The sequence below is a fragment of the Phalacrocorax aristotelis genome, chromosome 3, assembly GCF_949628215.1.
Source record: "Phalacrocorax aristotelis chromosome 3, bGulAri2.1, whole genome shotgun sequence".
Lineage (NCBI taxonomy): Eukaryota > Metazoa > Chordata > Aves > Suliformes > Phalacrocoracidae > Phalacrocorax > Phalacrocorax aristotelis.
In genome coordinates this window covers 112355232-112373592 of record NC_134278.1, presented here as the reverse complement: position 1 = coordinate 112373592, position 18361 = coordinate 112355232, and the positions used below count along the sequence as shown (strand labels likewise).

The 18361-nt window shown below is 36.8% G+C and overlaps 1 protein-coding gene across 3 annotated transcripts in view; it reads left to right on the top strand.

Moving 5' to 3' along the window:
- The window catches only part of BABAM2 (BRISC and BRCA1 A complex member 2), a 174278-nt gene that overhangs the window by 16691 nt on the left and 139226 nt on the right, over positions 1-18361 (top strand). For all 3 annotated transcript variants that reach the window (XM_075089111.1, XM_075089112.1, XM_075089109.1), the window contains exons 3-4: positions 5767-5843; positions 18235-18329. In XM_075089111.1, the coding sequence (XP_074945212.1) occupies positions 5767-5843; positions 18235-18329 (172 nt within the window). The remainder of the gene's footprint in view (positions 1-5766; positions 5844-18234; positions 18330-18361) is intronic.

Below are 18361 nucleotides of genomic sequence, written 5' to 3'. Positions count from 1 at the left end.
TCTTTTCCCTGATGTTTGCAAAAACGTGTCACCTGCTGGCCTTCCTTGCACTCTCCTCCTCCTCCATCCACTTTAAATATTCTTAATGCCTCTGTAGATGACTTACCCATCTGTTCTAAATTCTGCAATTAATTCTTAATTAAATGGGAAGGAATACTGTGTCTTCAAGGAACACTGGAGCAGATTTCCATCTACAAAAATGGGAGGAAAGGAGAATCTAAAGGTATCGACAAAGGCTGTTCTATTTGAGTTAAACATTTAAGGTGTTTTTCTTAGCAAATGCTGAAGAGTTTTAGGTGGAGTTTTGAGTTTGCTGCCTCTTTTTAGTAACAAGGGATTTACCGGGCTTTGTCTCTGAAATATATTTGACTCTTGCTGACAAAACCTCCAGCCCCTAAACCCCTGATTGAATTGTGTCTTGTCGTCACTAAAATAATACTAATTTTCTTCTTTAGCCTCTTGTATTATGAAAGGAACTTGACCTCCTTTTTCCCTAACAGTGTCTTTATATGACACATACAGGAGCAATTAGGAACATATACTAGGTATATTAGAGCTGGGAAGAATTGGGAATACAGCCAGTATCAGAAGTTCCTTTGTGGTGTTGCTCTTTTTATTTATGTGTGTGTTGTTTTTAGCAGCGTTCTCCATCAGGGTATCTCTAGTTCTGTGTGAAGCTTTCTTGCCTTTTACATCAACAGCCTGGTGAATGAAAAAAGTTGTCTGTTACCTGAAAAGTAGGGATCCTCAAGAAGAGCAAGTGTAGCAGCCTAAGCATCATGAGATTAAAGACGCTTTTACATCTCTGGCTGTTTAGGTTAGGCAGTCTCAATATTAAATTCCTGAAATGATAGTGACTAAAATTCTTAGTCTAATATTTCTTTGTTATTGTACAGTAAAATTCACTGAGAATTTGTCTTCAGACAGAGAAGGTGGTAAAGTTTCTGTATGATCTAAGAAAGACTTGAATGACTAAACACATTGCATACCTTTTTTAATAAAGAAATTTGATAGCGATTAAATTTACCTGACATGAATATTGGGGCATACACCCTTACCACCAACTGAAGAAGAAGAAATAAAAAGGAGATCGTATATTTTCAGTAGAGCTATTGTACTTCTGTTGGCATTTCTGGATGTTTGATATGGACTCATATGGTTCTAAGCAGCAGATTTTTAGGAGCGGTGTGAAAAAAATGAGCCTCAAACTGGAATTTTGGGGTATAAAGAGGTGGTTTTGGGGGGCGGTGCTAGTGGTGGTGTGGTTTTTTCCGTCGTTTGGGTTTTTTTTGTGTGGGTGGTTTGTGTTTTTTTTAATTCTTTGGATAGAATAACCACTTATCTCCAGACTTTAAGGATTAAGGTGGTAAAGAGTTGAGCTCCTTTTTCATCATGACCCCTTCAGCTGGCATAGAACTTGGTTTTGGATAAGTTTTTACCGGAGCCCAAATACTTTAAAACTTTTTCTTGGGAATACTGTGAAGTGCTGGTTGTAGAAGACTAGTTGATAGGAAGACCATGTTGAAACCTAGGACTATCACAGTCCTCATTATCATCATGGCTTCAATCCTGTAAAATATAACAGTGGCTCAGAAGGAAGGGGAAAAATTTTTTTAAACTTAAACAAAACAGAAGAAGTTATAAATACAGTCAATTAGAAATACTTTGGTGTAAGAGAAAACCTGAATGTTCAGCTCAACTAGAACTGCCTTTCTAGATGCTTTTAGAATGTTCTGGGAGGTATTAATTTTGCAGAAAAATACCTTCTACTATACCTATCATTATAGGCTGATGCCTTGATCCAAGCAGCAGAACTGAGTGACTTTTCCGATTTATTTATTTATTTTTATATTCCCCCCACCTTCTTTTTTGTCTTCGGTAATCTTTCTTGTTTCCTTTTTGTGGCTGGTAAAGAATTCTGAGCACCTCTAACTAAGCATCTGGTGCTGACAGTAACTTTTTCTTTTAATAAGAACTGGTTTAGTTTATGCATGTTTTATTTACTGTGAAAGAAACCTTTTCTCAACAGGTCACAGACAATCCCAACTGCAAGATCCATCAAACACTCAACAAAGGAATGTTCTACTTTTCTCCTCCTTGGAACACATATTTTATAATGATGTAATGTATCTCAGCTCAAGTGAGCTAATAGCTGAATACAAACTCTTCTCTTTCTCAGCAGATACGGTTTCTTGTATATTTGATCCCATCTACCAGATTCCAACTATAGGGCTCCTTTGAATAGGGCAGCATGGTTTTTAAGCGATACATTCAAGCATATTCCTTTGTCACTGAAACTTATCAAGTTCTTTGATATTTTAGTAGGGAAACCATTGTAGAAGATCTTGTGGTATAGCATTAATCATTTTACAAAGACTAATTCATATCACTGCTCTGAGCATCAGAGTATTAATTATTGCTTCCATGGCTTTCCTATGAAAAATATTAACTATTTAGGGGAAGATATGCAAACCAGTGTAATATTTTTCCATCAATAAAAAGGGAGAAAACACATCTATTCATCATGACGTGGAGTCAGCTTCTGAAATTAGTTCTAAACACCAGATATTACTGTCCTATCTGTCAATTCCCTGTGAAGATAGGACAACAAATAACCTTTAAAAGACGTTGTTACAAGTCATTCCTTTTCAGCGTGACTTTTGTGTGGACCACGTTAAGTAAAAGGATCAGCAAATGTAAAATCTTCCATTTTGGAGAGGATAGAGGCCAAGCTTTTAGGTGTGGCACATTTGTAATTATGAGTGCTTCTATGTGTTAAGGAAATTCAAGCAAGAGATGATGTCCATAGCCGGGCCATTATCTGTGGCTTTCTGTTGAAATAACGTCACACATAGACTGCTAGTTTTTCCAAAGTTTTGTTCTTTTACTGTTTATACTAAAAAGTAACTGCCTCCTTTCAAATGGACGTATTTAAGATTTTTGCTTGGTTGCTCAGCCTGTTGTGGTTATTGAAGTTTTTTGCACAGCCTAGCCAGAGTAATCTGGGGGTAAAAAAAGTAAATATTGTCACTTTCCATCACTTCTAGACCAATAAAATTAAAAATATCTCTAGTGGAGTATAATAATCTAGAAAATATACTTACTATTGCTTTTAGGGATCTTTACCATTAAATTGAGCATTTATTTTAATAGTAAAGAATTTTGTACTTTCCCTAAGTATTTCCAAGTAGCCTATTGTGCTACAAGAAAAGATTGTAGGGTATTTGCAGGATCAGAAATTTTTGTGTCTATTGAAAAGCTAACAACAATGTTATTTTGATGGTATTTGAAAAATGTGCCTCAGACTGTGATCTGTGATACTTTGAAAGAAACTTCCATTAAATATTAACCGCTATTGCAGAGATATTTTGAAAGTTGCAAAGGACTTCTTTTTTGTATTGCTTTATTTTAATGCTTCTTAGAATTTGCCTTATGTGATGTAAGCTTTGGAAATGGCTTGAAAGTAGAAAATAATACTGTGATACCTATAGCTGCTAAATTCATCCATACCCTAACAACGGGTACTCCTGTTTTGCTTTTCTCACCTACTAGAAAACCCGCATCTTTGGACAAATTATATTCCCTTGTTTCTGTTGCACTGGAGCTCCAATCTTTCATATTCTCAACCTGATTTTACTCCAGCGAGGGTGGTGATGCTTACTCTTCTTGCTAAGCCCTGCCTAGATGTAATTCAAAAAGTAGTAGTCCAGACCGTTAAATCAAACCATTTTTTCAGCTCTGGTCTTGGCGTTCAGCATGCTGTGTTCACTTTCATGTTGCCATCATTGGCAGGTTTAATAAACATCATCTCTTTTCCATCATCAGTCTTTCAATGAAATGCAAAGTACTATTCTACCAGAAGAAAACCCAGTCAGCGTGTTCTTCCTGGATGAAGCAAGATGAGAAGTAATCTTTTCTGAAACTTGCTTTCCAGTCAGTTCTGCACACATCTGATAGTAGTTGTATCTAAATTATGTTTCTATAGATTGTTCTGTGTGGTGCTCTCACAAGACATTGCAACAACCTTTCTAAAGTAAAGATAGGACTTGTGTCGCTTCCCTTTTATTTGCAAGGGCAGTTATCTAATTTATGTAATGAGAACTGGAAAAAATGTAGTGTGTTCTTGTTGAATCAATGTAGGCTGTTAATTGTATCTGTGTTAGATTCTAGGATCTCACAAATGGTTTGCTTATGTTTTCTAGTATTTTTGTGGAAACTTCATTTAAGTTAATTGACCTGTAGTTCTGTGGCTGCTTCTTTTTGATGAAGCTACGTGTGGGCACAAATTTGATTAAATAGTAAATGTAGCTTACTGAATAAAAGCAATCTGAAGCTAGTGCACATGGTTTCCATAACTTGCAGGTGTAAAGAGAAAAGAGACTGTAGAGCCAGCATCTGAGAGAAATGGCTCTCTGAAGCATTTTGAGTATGTTAGTGAGAATTAACATTGGCCTTTTTGCCCTGATGTCTCTTCTGCAGCAAGACAGAGCTGCAGGAGTTAGCGTTGTATCTGATAAGGTAGGATCAGAATTTTTTTACTTTCTGGCCTACCCATCTTTTTGCTTTTGGCTCTGTGTATTATATACATAATATTATTACACAATATATTTAACATAACATTATACTGTCAGACGTTTGTTTTAGAGCTCTACCAGTGATCTGATAAGTGAGCTTGGGCAAGTTGTTTTACCTCTGTCTGCCTTCTTTCACTGTTTGTTTTGTGTAGAGTTAGGCAGTCTTTAGGTTTGAGCTATAAGTGGCTTGCAACAAGTGTAGCGCTCATGCTGTGGGAAAAAACCAATTCTCAGTGATACTAGGCTGGCAGAAAGACTTCTGGATTATCAGGATCCCTAGATATGGAAAGCAACGACCTGCTGAGGACTTCCAGTATTTTTGCCCACCAGTCATATGCCCACCAGTGCACAGTGGCCAGACCTCCAGGGACCATTCCTGCCAGTGAAATAATGTGTGTCACTGTTTCTCCTTTTGCAGCTGAGATACTTGATTCTTTGTTATGCAAAGGTTTTGGTATGTGACTGAAAAGGTGTGAAAAAGTTGATCATCTCTGGCCTAGACACTAAACAGTTTTTCAGTGACTTTTGTGTTCATAAAATGCTCACTCATCACCGTGAGACCCAACTGCTGTTGCAGTGTTCCAGATAAACAGGAGATATGAAATTGTCACAGGTCATGAAATTACATGCTCAGTTGTCATAGCATCAAATACCTGATTCTGAAGCTTTCTCACCTGGAGGCTTGGTGTGAGACTTTTCCACAAGGGAAAAATTAAATTTTAGTATAGGTAAAAATGACTGAATGTTGATGTATTAAAACTGAGACTCATCTCAAGTATCTGGATGGCAGGGATAGGGAGCATGTAACCATGTTACTGCGGCATAGGTAGAGAGTTGTGACGTGCAAAATTGTATACAAAATAGAGAATTTGCTGACTTTGACTAATTGGTGTTATTCTAATAACTGTCAAACCAGGGCATTTTATATGTGTATTTTCTGTGTTAAAATGGGAAGAAGATTGTTGGCACAGATCCTAAAGTTTCTCATGCTGTTGTGAGAACTCCTGATCAAAAGAGAATGGGTCTCCTGCATCTTTCTAACATCTTCCCGTTTCCCAGAAGTATAAGGATGAGTATTTCTCATATTCACATCATCTTTACTATGTCAGTTATTTGTACCCTGTAGAATAATATTAGCATCTGCTACCATCTGTAACTGCTTAGCATTTTCTTCTCTTATTTTCATTTTTAGCTGTACATCCTTGACCCCTGGACCTAGCTGTGATCGATTTAAACTACATATCCCTTATGCTGGAGAAACACTCAAATGTAAGTTAAAAACTATTGCTATTGCATCTTGGCCTCTCTTTCAGTAATGGTGGTGTACATCGTGTTAACTTTTGCAATGCGTCTAACCAATTTTATGAGTTTTGAGGTACTGTGTTTATTATTTTTTCTTAAAGCTTCAGCCCTAAGAACACACAATTGTAAGAATATATAATTTTTAAGATAAGTTTACAGCCTTCGTTGATATTACAAATTTGAAAACATTAGTCCTAAAAGCTGAAAGTCACAAATCCCCTCCCAATATTTCTAATAAAATGTTACAACTAAGACAATCTCATGACCATTTTTAGAATCACGATTTGTATATGCTTTACCTTGTTTCTTTCTTTATCTCTTAGGAAAAATTCTTTATAAAGCTCCAATAAAAGAAGTCGGTCTGTTATTTTATTAGGTATCTCTAAATAGTAGCTAGGATAATTGACCAGATTAGAGAAATGTGACTTTGGTTTTGCTGATTTAGTTTGTGGTTAAATCCTCCTTACTCTTGGAAGATCCGTAGACAGGTGGCTCATTTGCCCACCCTTCAATGAGTCTGTTTTTTTGTTCAAAGGATTAGGATAAAATTTGCTTTTGTATGTTTTTAGAAGGTAAAAAGCAGTTTTCTAAACACTTGAGTTGCTGATAATCTGTGTATGAAAAATGGTATAAAGTGTTGGTTTTTATCTCTAACAATAAAATATAAGGGGGATGAAGAATTTCAGACAAAATAATGTTTAAAGCTTGGCGATTCACCAAGGCAGTACTGGTGAAACCACATTTAGAGTACTGTGTCCAGTACTGGTCTCCCTAGTACCAATAAGGCATGGACATATTGAAATGAATCCAGCAGAACACCACAAAGACAACTGAGGGACAGGAGTGTCTGCTGTACAAGGAGAGGCCAAGAGATCTGGGGCTTCTTGGGAAGAGAAGGCTCAGGGCAAGTGATACCAACGTGTATAAATACATGATGGGGGGGGGATGAAGATGAGGGAGCCAAGCTCTTCTCAGTGGTGGTCACTGAAGGGAAATGGTCACAAATTGAAATACAGAAAATTTCATTTAAATGTAATAAAAAAACTTTTTTTGCAAGGATGGTCAAACAGTGGAACAGGTTGCTCTCAGAGCTTGTGTATCTTGTATATCTCTATCTTTGGAGATACTCAAAACCCAACTGGACATGACCCTTAGCCATCTGCTGTTGTTGACCCTGCTCTGAGCTGAGGGATTGGACTAGGCAGTGTCCAGAGGTGCTGTCCAACCTCAGCTATCCTGTGAGTCTGTGAAATTATGCTGTCTGGTGGAGCAAGTACTTAGTGTGAACAGAAATGTTAAACGTTCAAAACACTTACTGCTTTGATAATATCCATTTAGGCTGCATCATACACATGCTATAGTTCTCCAAGACATTTTAAATATCAAGAATGTTGTTGTATTCCTTCTGTAGTAGTTTTTCTTGTCATTATGTAGTGCACTGGAAGCCCTTCTTGTTTATGAACAGTAATCAACACAATTAAACTTTTTGTCATTAGAAGTACTTTAAAGCTTCCATTTGGCACTTATAAGGAAGTCGTATCAGTCTACTACAACTATTTTATCTGTTCTAGAAGTATGAAATCATGTCTCAAAAGGCTTACTAATTGTTCTTTTCCAAAAGATGAAAATGGAATGTTAAGTCCTAGCTCACAGTTATTTTAAGAAAAAAAGATGTGGCTATGCATTTATTCAGAATTTTCAGGAAGTAATAGCCATATTATATGAAGCCAGCTACCCTACTAGGTAGATTTTTATTTTTTTGTCCTCATCTAAACTTTTTTTTTTAAATGCGATGTTGTGTAGCAGACTCAACCTGTTGAGTCTTGATGTGTCCGTCAATGTATAATAGATTCTACTTGAGACGTGTCTGATGACTACGATCAAGATGCAGTGAAAAGAAGCTTAATTGGATGACATTGCTCTGGAGAATGGTTTTGTATTTTCTACGGGACTGTAGTAACTCATCACCATACAGCACTCTGTCATGACATTTGGAGAGCTTTCAGTCTTTAGTTTTTTTTAAATAGAGGCTAGAATTTTTCCTGATTCGTAAAGGAAAATTAGTAGATTAAAATGCCTATATGTGAGGACATAGGCATACAGACTACACTAATATACTAAATGACTATAGTCTAGTTAAAGTACCTAGAAATATGGTTATGGACTATGCATTAAACTTCGATATTGAGAAATCAGCTTTTTCTTTTTGTTTTCCCTCCCAGTTTCTGAAATAGCAATTAAACAAAACAACTATAATTTAGTGTTATAGCATCTCCATCTTCACAAAACCCAAACCACAGAATTTAAAGATTCTCTATATTTTAACATGACCAACTGAAAGTGGTATAAATGAGTGTATATTTCCCAGAAGTGCCTAATAATAGCAGTGAATTGAAGTAATAACAATCCTCCGCATTTCAGCTTTACATGTCTGAAAATGCTGTGCATCATTCAGTCTCACGGCATGTGGAATAAATAGCGATGTGAGCAGATTCAAGACAACTCTAATAATTCTGTGTTTAGATCTATAATGATGTCAGGGGAAGACGGCCATGGTGTGCAACCAGAGATTCGTAGATACTTTGTTGTAGGTTGTTGCTAGATATGTTATCTTTCAAGGGCAGAATATTTCTGCAAAGGAAAGTTGCGAAATCTGCCAGAATAAAAAGATTGGCTGAAAATGTTCAGGATCACCAGTGTATGGCCTCCATTATGTGGTACCCAATACAGGCTGAAGTGTGTAGTTCCTTTGTGGTTTGTGTTACATCCTCTTTGCAACAGATCAGATCTTTGCGTATCATCAATCATAACCGCTGCCGCTGTACAAATACCCTAGTTTGAATCCTAGTGTGTCGAAAACTGTTGGTATTCTACTTTAGAGAAGTATAACTGCATAGTCACAGTCCTGTTTTCCAAAAGACCAGGAAGTTCACTGTTTTTTGAAAAAGGGGAAAATGTGCTTGCAGGCAAGGCAGTGGCTGACTACCTGCAGTGTAAAATGATTGTGTTGTTAGCTTTAGTAATTTTAATACATTTTCTTGATATCCAGTTAGCTATTTAATAATTTTTTTTCAGATGTCATGTTCACCTTAATCTTGCATGTATTCTGAGCTGCTGGAATGTTACACTGTTAGTCAGGTGCAGCCAGGAACCTTGGAGATATCCACAATTTCATACTGGAGAAAATATTATGTTGGTGTTGGAGATAAATTAGTTTGTCATACTAATTGTCTTCCGTCACACTTCAGAAATTTTTTAATTTTTCCATCACGCTTTTACTTTATTTTCTTCTGTAAGGGAAATAATAAATTCTGTGTTTTCATGGCCAGAATGGTTTGAAAACTTGAGCTTACTTTTGCTAGACTGTCAATTAAAATCTGAGACAGCTGTATTCTTTTATTAGTTCATCCAGCACTCAATGCTGCCATGTTAAACACAGTGTTTTTCTTTATATGTGAATTTTTCAAAGCTCTTAATAAGATTTGTAACTCTGTGTTCCAAGGACAGAACTTTATTCTAAGAGGTATGCAGAGCTGTCCTTTATTGCTAACTGGACAGCCATATCTGCTGAGTAATGTCCATTATCCTTTCTGGGAGAAGTATTTGTGTATTTTGAGATGAAGTTTTTTGTAACACTTGCAGACATATTGGTCTTCCTTGCTAAAACATCAAGGCAGATGCCGTAGTAGAAATTGTCAGGATAAGCAGAGTTATAGACTGTAATAGTCTTAACTGATTAATATTAATAACTAAAATACAACGTTAAGAATCAGTTTCCTCATCATTGCAATTTTGTTTGAGCAGACCCTGGAATCTCTTGGTTTTGGTTTTCCATTTTCACTCAAGCTTTCACTGCTGCTTGTTACTAAGGGAGTGTGACTCTTATTTTTTTTGCCTGTGCTCTTCACATTTTCTTTTTCAGGCACTGATGGCTCCCTCCGTCTCTGTCCTTGAGTGCTGTCATCCGGAATTTCACGGTGATTAAACAATGTGTTGCCCTTGCGATACTACTGTTCTCTGTGGCCTCTTGAACTCTAGTATTTTCATCTTCTGTCTGATTTTCACTATTTTTATGTGAGTGGATTACAGCTCTGGGTTCTACTGCTGCCACTTTGCTTTCCTTGATCCGAAAGAACGTTTCTTTTGTCTTGTTTAAAGCTTAGTTTTTCTTTCTTTGCTTCTAATTTCTGTTTCTTAGTTTCTTACTCATTGTAGTTAAGGGCCTTAGAGGAGGAAATCACAGTTTTGCTGCCTAACTAGTCTAAGAATATTGTCCATAATATACTGTACAGAACTTCATCTGCTTTTATTCCTGTGATGGAACTCTTTCAGTAAGCTTATCTAGTCTTCCTGTGGCTTTCTACTTTAAGGAAGTAATTAGAAACAAACAAAATGATAAATATGGAGAAGAGCCTGACTTCCTTGTTGCCCTTTTAAAAGCTGCGTTGGAAATTAGTTTGCTAAACACTTGTTTATTGTGTCAATAAACAATTGTAAAAATGATTTTACAAGTCATTGTAAGATGCAAGGTTCTCATAACTAGGTTGCTGCAATGCATGTATCGGTCTTCTGTGCACCATTAGGTTATTTTTCACAGGTTGTGGTTTAGTTGAGGCTCTTATAGGAAGGACTTTTTGTTTGATGTAATTCAGATTATAGTTCATAATAACACTACCTGTATGGTAAGTGTCTATTTGCTGGGTCATGCAAAGTACCAAAGATTTTTCTGGGTAATATGTTTTCTGGAGTTTTGTTGTATCTTGCTTCATGTGACAGGAGTAATGAATCATCTTCCTTTGGTAACCTCTTCGTTAGCTAATGAATGTGCCTAATGGGAAACATTAGGAGAGCGCCTTGTCTTTTTACTACAGTTATTTCTTCTTAGAATACAAAGTTTGCAACAATATTTTCCCCTTTTAAATAATCACTTTCCTCTCACTTTTGTTGTTGGGGTTGTGGGTTGTGTTTTGGGTTTTTGTGTCAAAAAAAACCCAAACAAACAAACAATTTTCCTTACCTTCTGGTCTTCCCTTGAGCAAGTAAATGACAAGTTTTTGTAAGTATAAGTCCTAAATGGTATATTTCTGCATCAAGAGAAGTGACCTTACAAGTATCTACATACAAGTATGGACTTGGAGACATTTAAAAGATTTTAGCTTAGGCCTCCACACTGGTATTACCATAGTGTCTTCCTACTTTGCTCTTCCTCCTTTTTCCTCCTGTTTGGGCTGCAGTTTCTAGTGATGGTCTACAGTCCATTTGTTTGAGTGTATTTGGCCTTCACTTTTGCTTTCCCTTTTCTCACTTACCCAGTGTCTCTTTGTTCTAACTTCTCCAGTGTTGCCTGTCTTAAGTTTCTACCAGTATCTTACCCTCTCTTGTATTATCTGTTGTTCTCATCTTTGTCCTCTTCAACTCCACTACTAAGATTTCTGAGAAAGCACTTGCCCGCTACAGAAGTAATTAGGATTGTCCTGTTGCCTTCTTGCTTAGCTTGGGATCCAGCTCATTTACTTTTACTCTGTTTTTGCAGATCTGCCCACTTTAGAACAGAACATAATTTCTCTTTTTGTACGGAGTCTTACACTGTTGTTCCCTCCCCCCCCCCCCCCCCCCCCCAGCAGCATTTATCAGTTGAAGTTAAGAAAGAACCCCACACCTGCAACCCTTTGCTCAGGAACCAAATAACCATCCTGCAAATCCTTCCTGTATCTTTTTTTCTTTTATTGGAAAAGTGGGACTTGATTCACTTGCCTAAATATAGCTGTCTAATTCTGAGGTTCCCTAGGGTATCTTGCTTGGCCTTTTCAGCTGCTGACCCAAAGGGCACTGATCTCTCTGAAAAACCTTGTGTCATAGCTGCCATAAATGTGCCCTAAGGCTTCTCAAATGACACTAAACACTTGCTTAAACAACTGAACCAAGCTCATTGAGACTGGGTCCTTTGCACCTTTCATGCAGTAGAGTAGCTAGGATTTCTTCTGGAGTGTCACAGAAGTACAGAGAAGAGGTTTTTTTAATGCAATCAAATACCTTTTTTTTCAAATTCTCTTTCTATGAAGAGGTGTCTTTGAGTTTTTAATTCTGACTTTTCTGCCTTGCCTCTTCTGATACCTTGAATCACGTGTGAAGTCAGAAATGAAGCTCAAAAGCATCCTGGCCTCTTGCTACCAGATACTGTCTCTAACCTTCAGGAATACTTCTGACTTCCACTAAACAACCTGTAAAAATTTGAAGCTACACTTGGTTTACTGTAATGGGATTATTGTTTATGGTCAGGTGACCAAAGGTCCCACAGTATTCCCAGACACCATCTGAGGGTAGTTGTCCTCCTGTGTGGGCAGAATTCCTGTTTCAACAGATTGTTTTAGGAGGAGATTCTGAGGTTTAATTATCCTTCCCTGCTTAAGAGAAGAATAGTCTGGCAGCAGCAACACCACAGCAAAAACAGAATTACTCCTGTATCTTCTTCCAGTAGTAGTTTTGTATTTACCAATGTTGTATTGTCATTTCAGGAACTGCATCTTTCTTGCCAACCAATTAATAAGGGACTCTATAGGTAGTGTATTACTACATTTGACTTAAAGCCTGTAGAGCAAGAATCTTTAGGGTGGAATCCAGTGACAAGTCAGCAGGTCTGCATTTAGTTCATTTAAATCCTTTCGTACCGCTGACTGTGCTGACTTAGTATCTTCATTGCAGATCATAATGAATAACTGATTCTTTTTGTACCTGTAAAGACAGTTAACAATGCCTGTTTTAGATAAGAATTTTTTTATAGAGTGGACTGGTCAGTGGTTTTTTGTCTGCAATTTATGTGGCTACTAGAAGAGATAGGATAGCATTCTGAACAGATTAATAAGATAATTCTACTTACTATCTTTTTCTTTTTAATATTCAACAAGAGCAGTTTCTTTATTTTTCCAAAACTGATTCTGCACATAGGATTGGTCACTTGCATCAGCAGCGTCTCCTATTATCTGTGAATGCATTACATGATCAAGTTGCATTTGGATTTTTTGTTTGTTTCTTAAAAGCCAAATGGGTTACCTCTTTCATACGATGAATTCCATTCAGATTGGTCTTATTCCAGGTTGCAGTGGACAAACATGTATATTCTACATACTTATTGCTGACTTAGGCATTCTTGGGGTCAGAAAAAGCTGAAGAATGTAGATATCCTTTCAAAAGTAGAGTTTAGGAAGTTAACTGATATGTTGCTTCTTCATTTTGCCGTCTTTCAGTAATCAGGGATGTTAATGCTGTGGCACTCCCAGTATATTGTCTTTCAGTACTGCCCAATTTACAGTATGGTTAAAAAAAGAAAGGAAAATACCCCAAAAATGAAGTTATCAGGAGAGGAAAAACTGTACATAGGATAGCCCAATGGGAATCAACTGTAAGAATTTAAGAAATTTCTCAGTTTGAGTTACACCTGTCTTGCTTGTAGTCTTACTGCTTTTGCTTTGTTAGACTTGCTTGTGCATTTCAATAGATGAGAAGAGAACAGTCTGTGTTTAAAGACGTTCTAGATTTAAGTATTAATATTTCTATCTTTTTGCCTGTTGGGAGCATATTAACTTTTCCTTTCAAATCTTGTAAAGTAAAATATTTCAAAATGTAATGCTGTTTGCCCGAGGAGGCAAAAGCAAGATAAAATAATATATTTGGATAATGAAAAGCAAGAGATGTATAATACATCCTTTTTCTTCTAAATTTATCTTTGACTCCGTGGCTTTAACTTTATTGAAGCAATTTTAAATTCTGTAGTAGTATTTTATTGGATATGTAATTCCACTGAAGTAATTATTGGCTAGTGTGTCTACAGAAATGAGGTAAATAAGGTCTGAGAGTGAAGGTTTTGCTTGCATTGTGCTTCCACTGGAATGGTCATGGTCAATAGCTCTCTGGAATGCCACATGGTTTGCCTTCTGTCAAGGGAATAAGGGCAAACAGAGTTGAAACATATGAGTAACCACATACTCAAGTGCTGGAGATGCAAGGAAAACGGTATTTGTTTCATTTAGGTGGCAAGGGGAGAGAATACAGAGCTATATTGATTTAAATTTTTTTTTGGTGGTGGTGGATTTGCTTTCAAAATTAAAATGGTAACCATTCTCAAACTCTAAGCACAATAATTTTGCAAATGGCCTTATTGGAAAATTGTATGTTTTTACCCCAGCACAATTATATTTGAAGAGGGTAAGTCACAGGTAATATCATGTAAGTATTAAAGTAGCTGTTACAAAAATGTGTATTTCTGCTACGTCAGGACAAACTGGTAGCTGGTGATTCAAAATATTTAACAGCTTTTACTTTGTAAGCTCACTGCAGAGACTAGTATTAATATTTACGTGAAATAAAACCAGATTTGCTGTTGTGTTCGCCATTGTGATTATTGAAATACCTTTTATTTGAGTGTAAAGAAGTGGTTTTTATTTATGCATCATAGCCCTGCCGAGCAAACTGTTAAATGCAGTTTTAATTTCTCTGGTTTCTGGTATTCAACAAGAACAAAACTCAGATTTAGGATTGATTCCCTTAATCTTCAGTCTGATTTGTAATGGAATATTTTTGTTGAGAATATATAATGTATGAAAATAGCTCATGCTCATAGTTGGGAATAGGGCAAACTCATTCCTTGGTACCTAAGCTTTCTAGAGTCAAAGGTGTTACTTTTTTCAGTCCTGGTATGGTAAATTAAGCAAGGCATAAGACAAACTATATGGAAGGGGAGATGATGGAGCAGAAAACTTGCAGAGGGCAGGGGTCACATGAGTGAATTTCTATTATAGTTAAAAAAAAATGTTCTTTTTTTCTTTCCTTTTAGTGACTAGATGAATGTCTTTGGATTCTTGGCAGAAGTGAGACTTACTAGAATAAGATTAACTGAGGGGATGATTTTTTCCTTTTGAAATACATGAAAAAATTGTTCTAAGGACAGATCTTATCTTCAGTAGTAAGATGCTGAATTTAACTGATAGACTGAAAACCACTGCTGACAGGGAAGCACTGCTTTTTTCTAATTGTTTACAGTGAAGTGGAAACACTGTTTTGTTCTGAACTTTTTTGTCTTTATTGCCACTCAGTGTGTGTAACGTTTGTAGTAGAATAAATTAGGGTTTACATTTGGTTAAAAAAAAGTATGGTACTGTAGGGGAGAGTGTTATTGTTTCGTTAAATGATATGTTTTTGGTTCAGTTAGAAAGTAAGGACAGCAGGATGATTTTGTAGGTTCTATGGGGTTTTAAGATGTTTTGAGTACAGTCTCAGCACTAGTGCTTTGTGATTGTATGGATAACAGGCACTGAAATAATAGTTGTGGTGTTTTTTTTAAGCCTGGAGAACCCTTCAGACAGGTATAGCCTTTTGGAAAATAACGATATTACAGAGAAAAATAATCTTGTGATACACATTGGCTTTAATGCTGATATATTGGGTCTCAGAATGACTTTTACTAAAGGGACTTGGGAGTATGAGCTTGAGGCATGTTTACCCTGGGCAAGCAGAAGCAATTAAAGCAATTGTAAGTAATAGTAACAGAAAATCAAATATCGCTATGTTCATTTTGACTCTGGATTCTGTCCCTTGTATGTAATAGTTCTTTGATACCAGTAGGTCATGAAAACTTCTTCAACCAAAATATCTGCATAGTTGGTCACTCACTGTGGATAAGGAGTGATATGCCACTAATATTCAGTGGAAGAAGGGGTGTGACAAAAGGTAGTAAATAAGAACTATGAGCATGTGAGAGAAGTAATAGATTGGTTTGGCCAGCTGCAACTGTGATGTGCCTGACCTCAGTGTGGCCACACATCACACCTGGGTGGTTGAAGAGGTTACCGTCCCCAGCTGTTGGCGCTGGTCCCACAGCAGGAGTCACTGCACTGGGATATGCAGCTGACCTGAACCCCAGATTGTAAAAGTTTACCACCTAGCATGTTAGACTAATAATGCCAATTTTAATTTACTGTCATACTTGAGCACTGCATATGGTGATGTTCTGGGAGCTGCTGTGAGTTCTTTTCACTTCATGTTGCTGTAGAGCTGAAAACACTGGGGGGAGAAAAAAGTTTGTACTGGCTTGAACCTTCACATTGCACCTACTGTCACAGCTTTTCTGAGGCTCACCCATAAATGTGGAGCTCGCAGAGGTGAATATGGTTTATTGCCAATCTTGCTAATCTAGGCAGACTTTTGGAGTCACCTCGTGATGTAAGGTTCTGTAAGTGTTTTTCACTAATCAGATATGGAGGTATAATACAAAAATATGCAGTTGTTTTGATGCTTTTATTCTAAGCACCCTTTTGTAGTATCTATGGAGCTGGAGTGCAGCTCTTAGCGGGCTGAGTTGTAGCTATGCGTACTGTTGTTTCCTCAGTTCTGTTAAAGCAGGAATGCAGAGAATGAAAAGCATGCGATTGCAATATGAAAGTGTGTGTTAAATGTGTTAATTAGCACCACATGAGAACATGGCAAAAACACAGATACAGTTCTTTCCTTCAGAGTAGCATTGGGCTACCTAAGCCACAGGCCAAGCTTTTTCACTGTGCTATGTTCTGAGTTATAAATAACGTGCCTCTTTATCTATGAAGCGAAGGTCAGTCAAAGAATGTATTAAGGTGCTATTTCCTTCAACATATAACCTCAAGAGTTGCTCTTAAGTGGAAATTGGTGAGGGTGTTGTAAGGAGCCATAAATGACTTCTTAATTATAGTAAATATGAAGAAAAGGATTGAGTTATGGTAGCATAGGAACTATCCAGTTTAGTGAACATGAGCTTTTCTGAATTATTAATCGCTGTATTACAATTTAGGCAGTCTAGTAATTATTTTCTTTTACTTAATATAGGTGCCTTTCCTGTTGCAATTTTATGGAGTTTCCTGTATCTTCTTTTAAATGAAATAAAAGACTGATTTTATGTTGGCTGTGTTGGGTATTTTAACTGGCAAACCTCTACTCTTTCCTGTACTCCATACTTACATGAGCTCCTGACATTTGTGAAAGGAAGGTAGGAGTGCAGCAGGAAAAACCCACACTGTGCTCTACTGAGTCGCATGATCACTGAGTTCGTGATCTGGAGCGATACTGCAAGGCATACCTATCCCAGACTGGCCATTGGCTTCTTGGTCATGAGCCCTCATCCTCTGCAAATTAATCTTTACAGCATCCTTGTTTCCAGCTAAAGCCAAGGTCAGTTTACAGAATATTAGCAATTAAAACTGTCACATTGAATGTCTTGAAATGGTGGCATCACTGAGCCAGCGATGTGGCTTTGTAAGATTTGTTCAGCTAATGCTTTTCTGATTCTGCATTCTTAATTTTTTAAAAAATAAAAATTATTTAACTTTCTCTGAAGAGAATTGTTTATAGGGCTTACCACACTCGTTTTACTTTGCTGTGTAGATTTTAAACAAGTGATAACACATAGTAGGTACTGACTTCTTTCTTCTAATACCTGCTGCCTCACAAATCTGCTTTATGCAAAAGCTTGGAGTTATTCTTTCACATCTTCATAGAGAGGAAAGAGTGATTGGGAGGTAGAAAAGTAATGCTAGATACATTTTTGTTTTGTTTTGTTTTCCCCTTGAATTGTGGGTGTTTTTTTTAAGAGCTCATGCAGATGACCGGCCTCTTGACCTGTATGAACTCTGAAGTATGTTTACTAGTGAGATAATACAACCCAAATTTCTTTGAACTATCATGGCAGTAATTGTATATCTTGTGACACTGGCAATATGAGAACTCAGTGCCAAGCTGTGATGAAGTTTTATATTTTTAGTTAATTTTAGTCTCTCCATTTAAATGTGTAATACTGCATTTCTCTTGGCCAGAGTTTGAATAGTTGGAATGGTTCCTATTGAACTGCGTATTTTTCCTTCTAAGAGTTGCGAGTGGCAAGGAGAAGAGGGATTTAAGTGCTACTAAGTTTTTAAAAGCTCCAATATTTTGAAAATCCTGAGCTTAGTAGTTTACATTTGACTTTGACTTAATATGCAAAACGCAGCAATCTAAATGTGGTACTTCTAAAAAACAAGATCACTTTTCTAACTCGGTGTTTTGAGGCAACCCTCAATAGTGTTTAAATTGCCATTTGAGATACGAAGCAATAATGTATTTCACGTTTCATTGCTTGCAGAGGAGGAAGAAGTTGTGCCTCAGGAATTTGACTTCATCCCCCAAAACATCTGATGCTTATCTTGCATGTGAATTTTTGTAAAAATTATGTGGATATATACATGAATATATTTAATGTACCTATCAAATTTTATATTAAAATGTGTATCATGTGTACAACACTTTATCTATAAGCACATACGTAGAAGTACAAACAATGTTTTTATGTATTACTTTTCAGGGGATATAATTTTTAATGCTCACTATCCTGACCTGCCACCAGATTTTATCTTTGGAGAGGATGCTGAATTTTTGCCAGATCCTTCTGCCTTGCATGTAAGTACTTCACTGCTTGAGAACCTTGTACC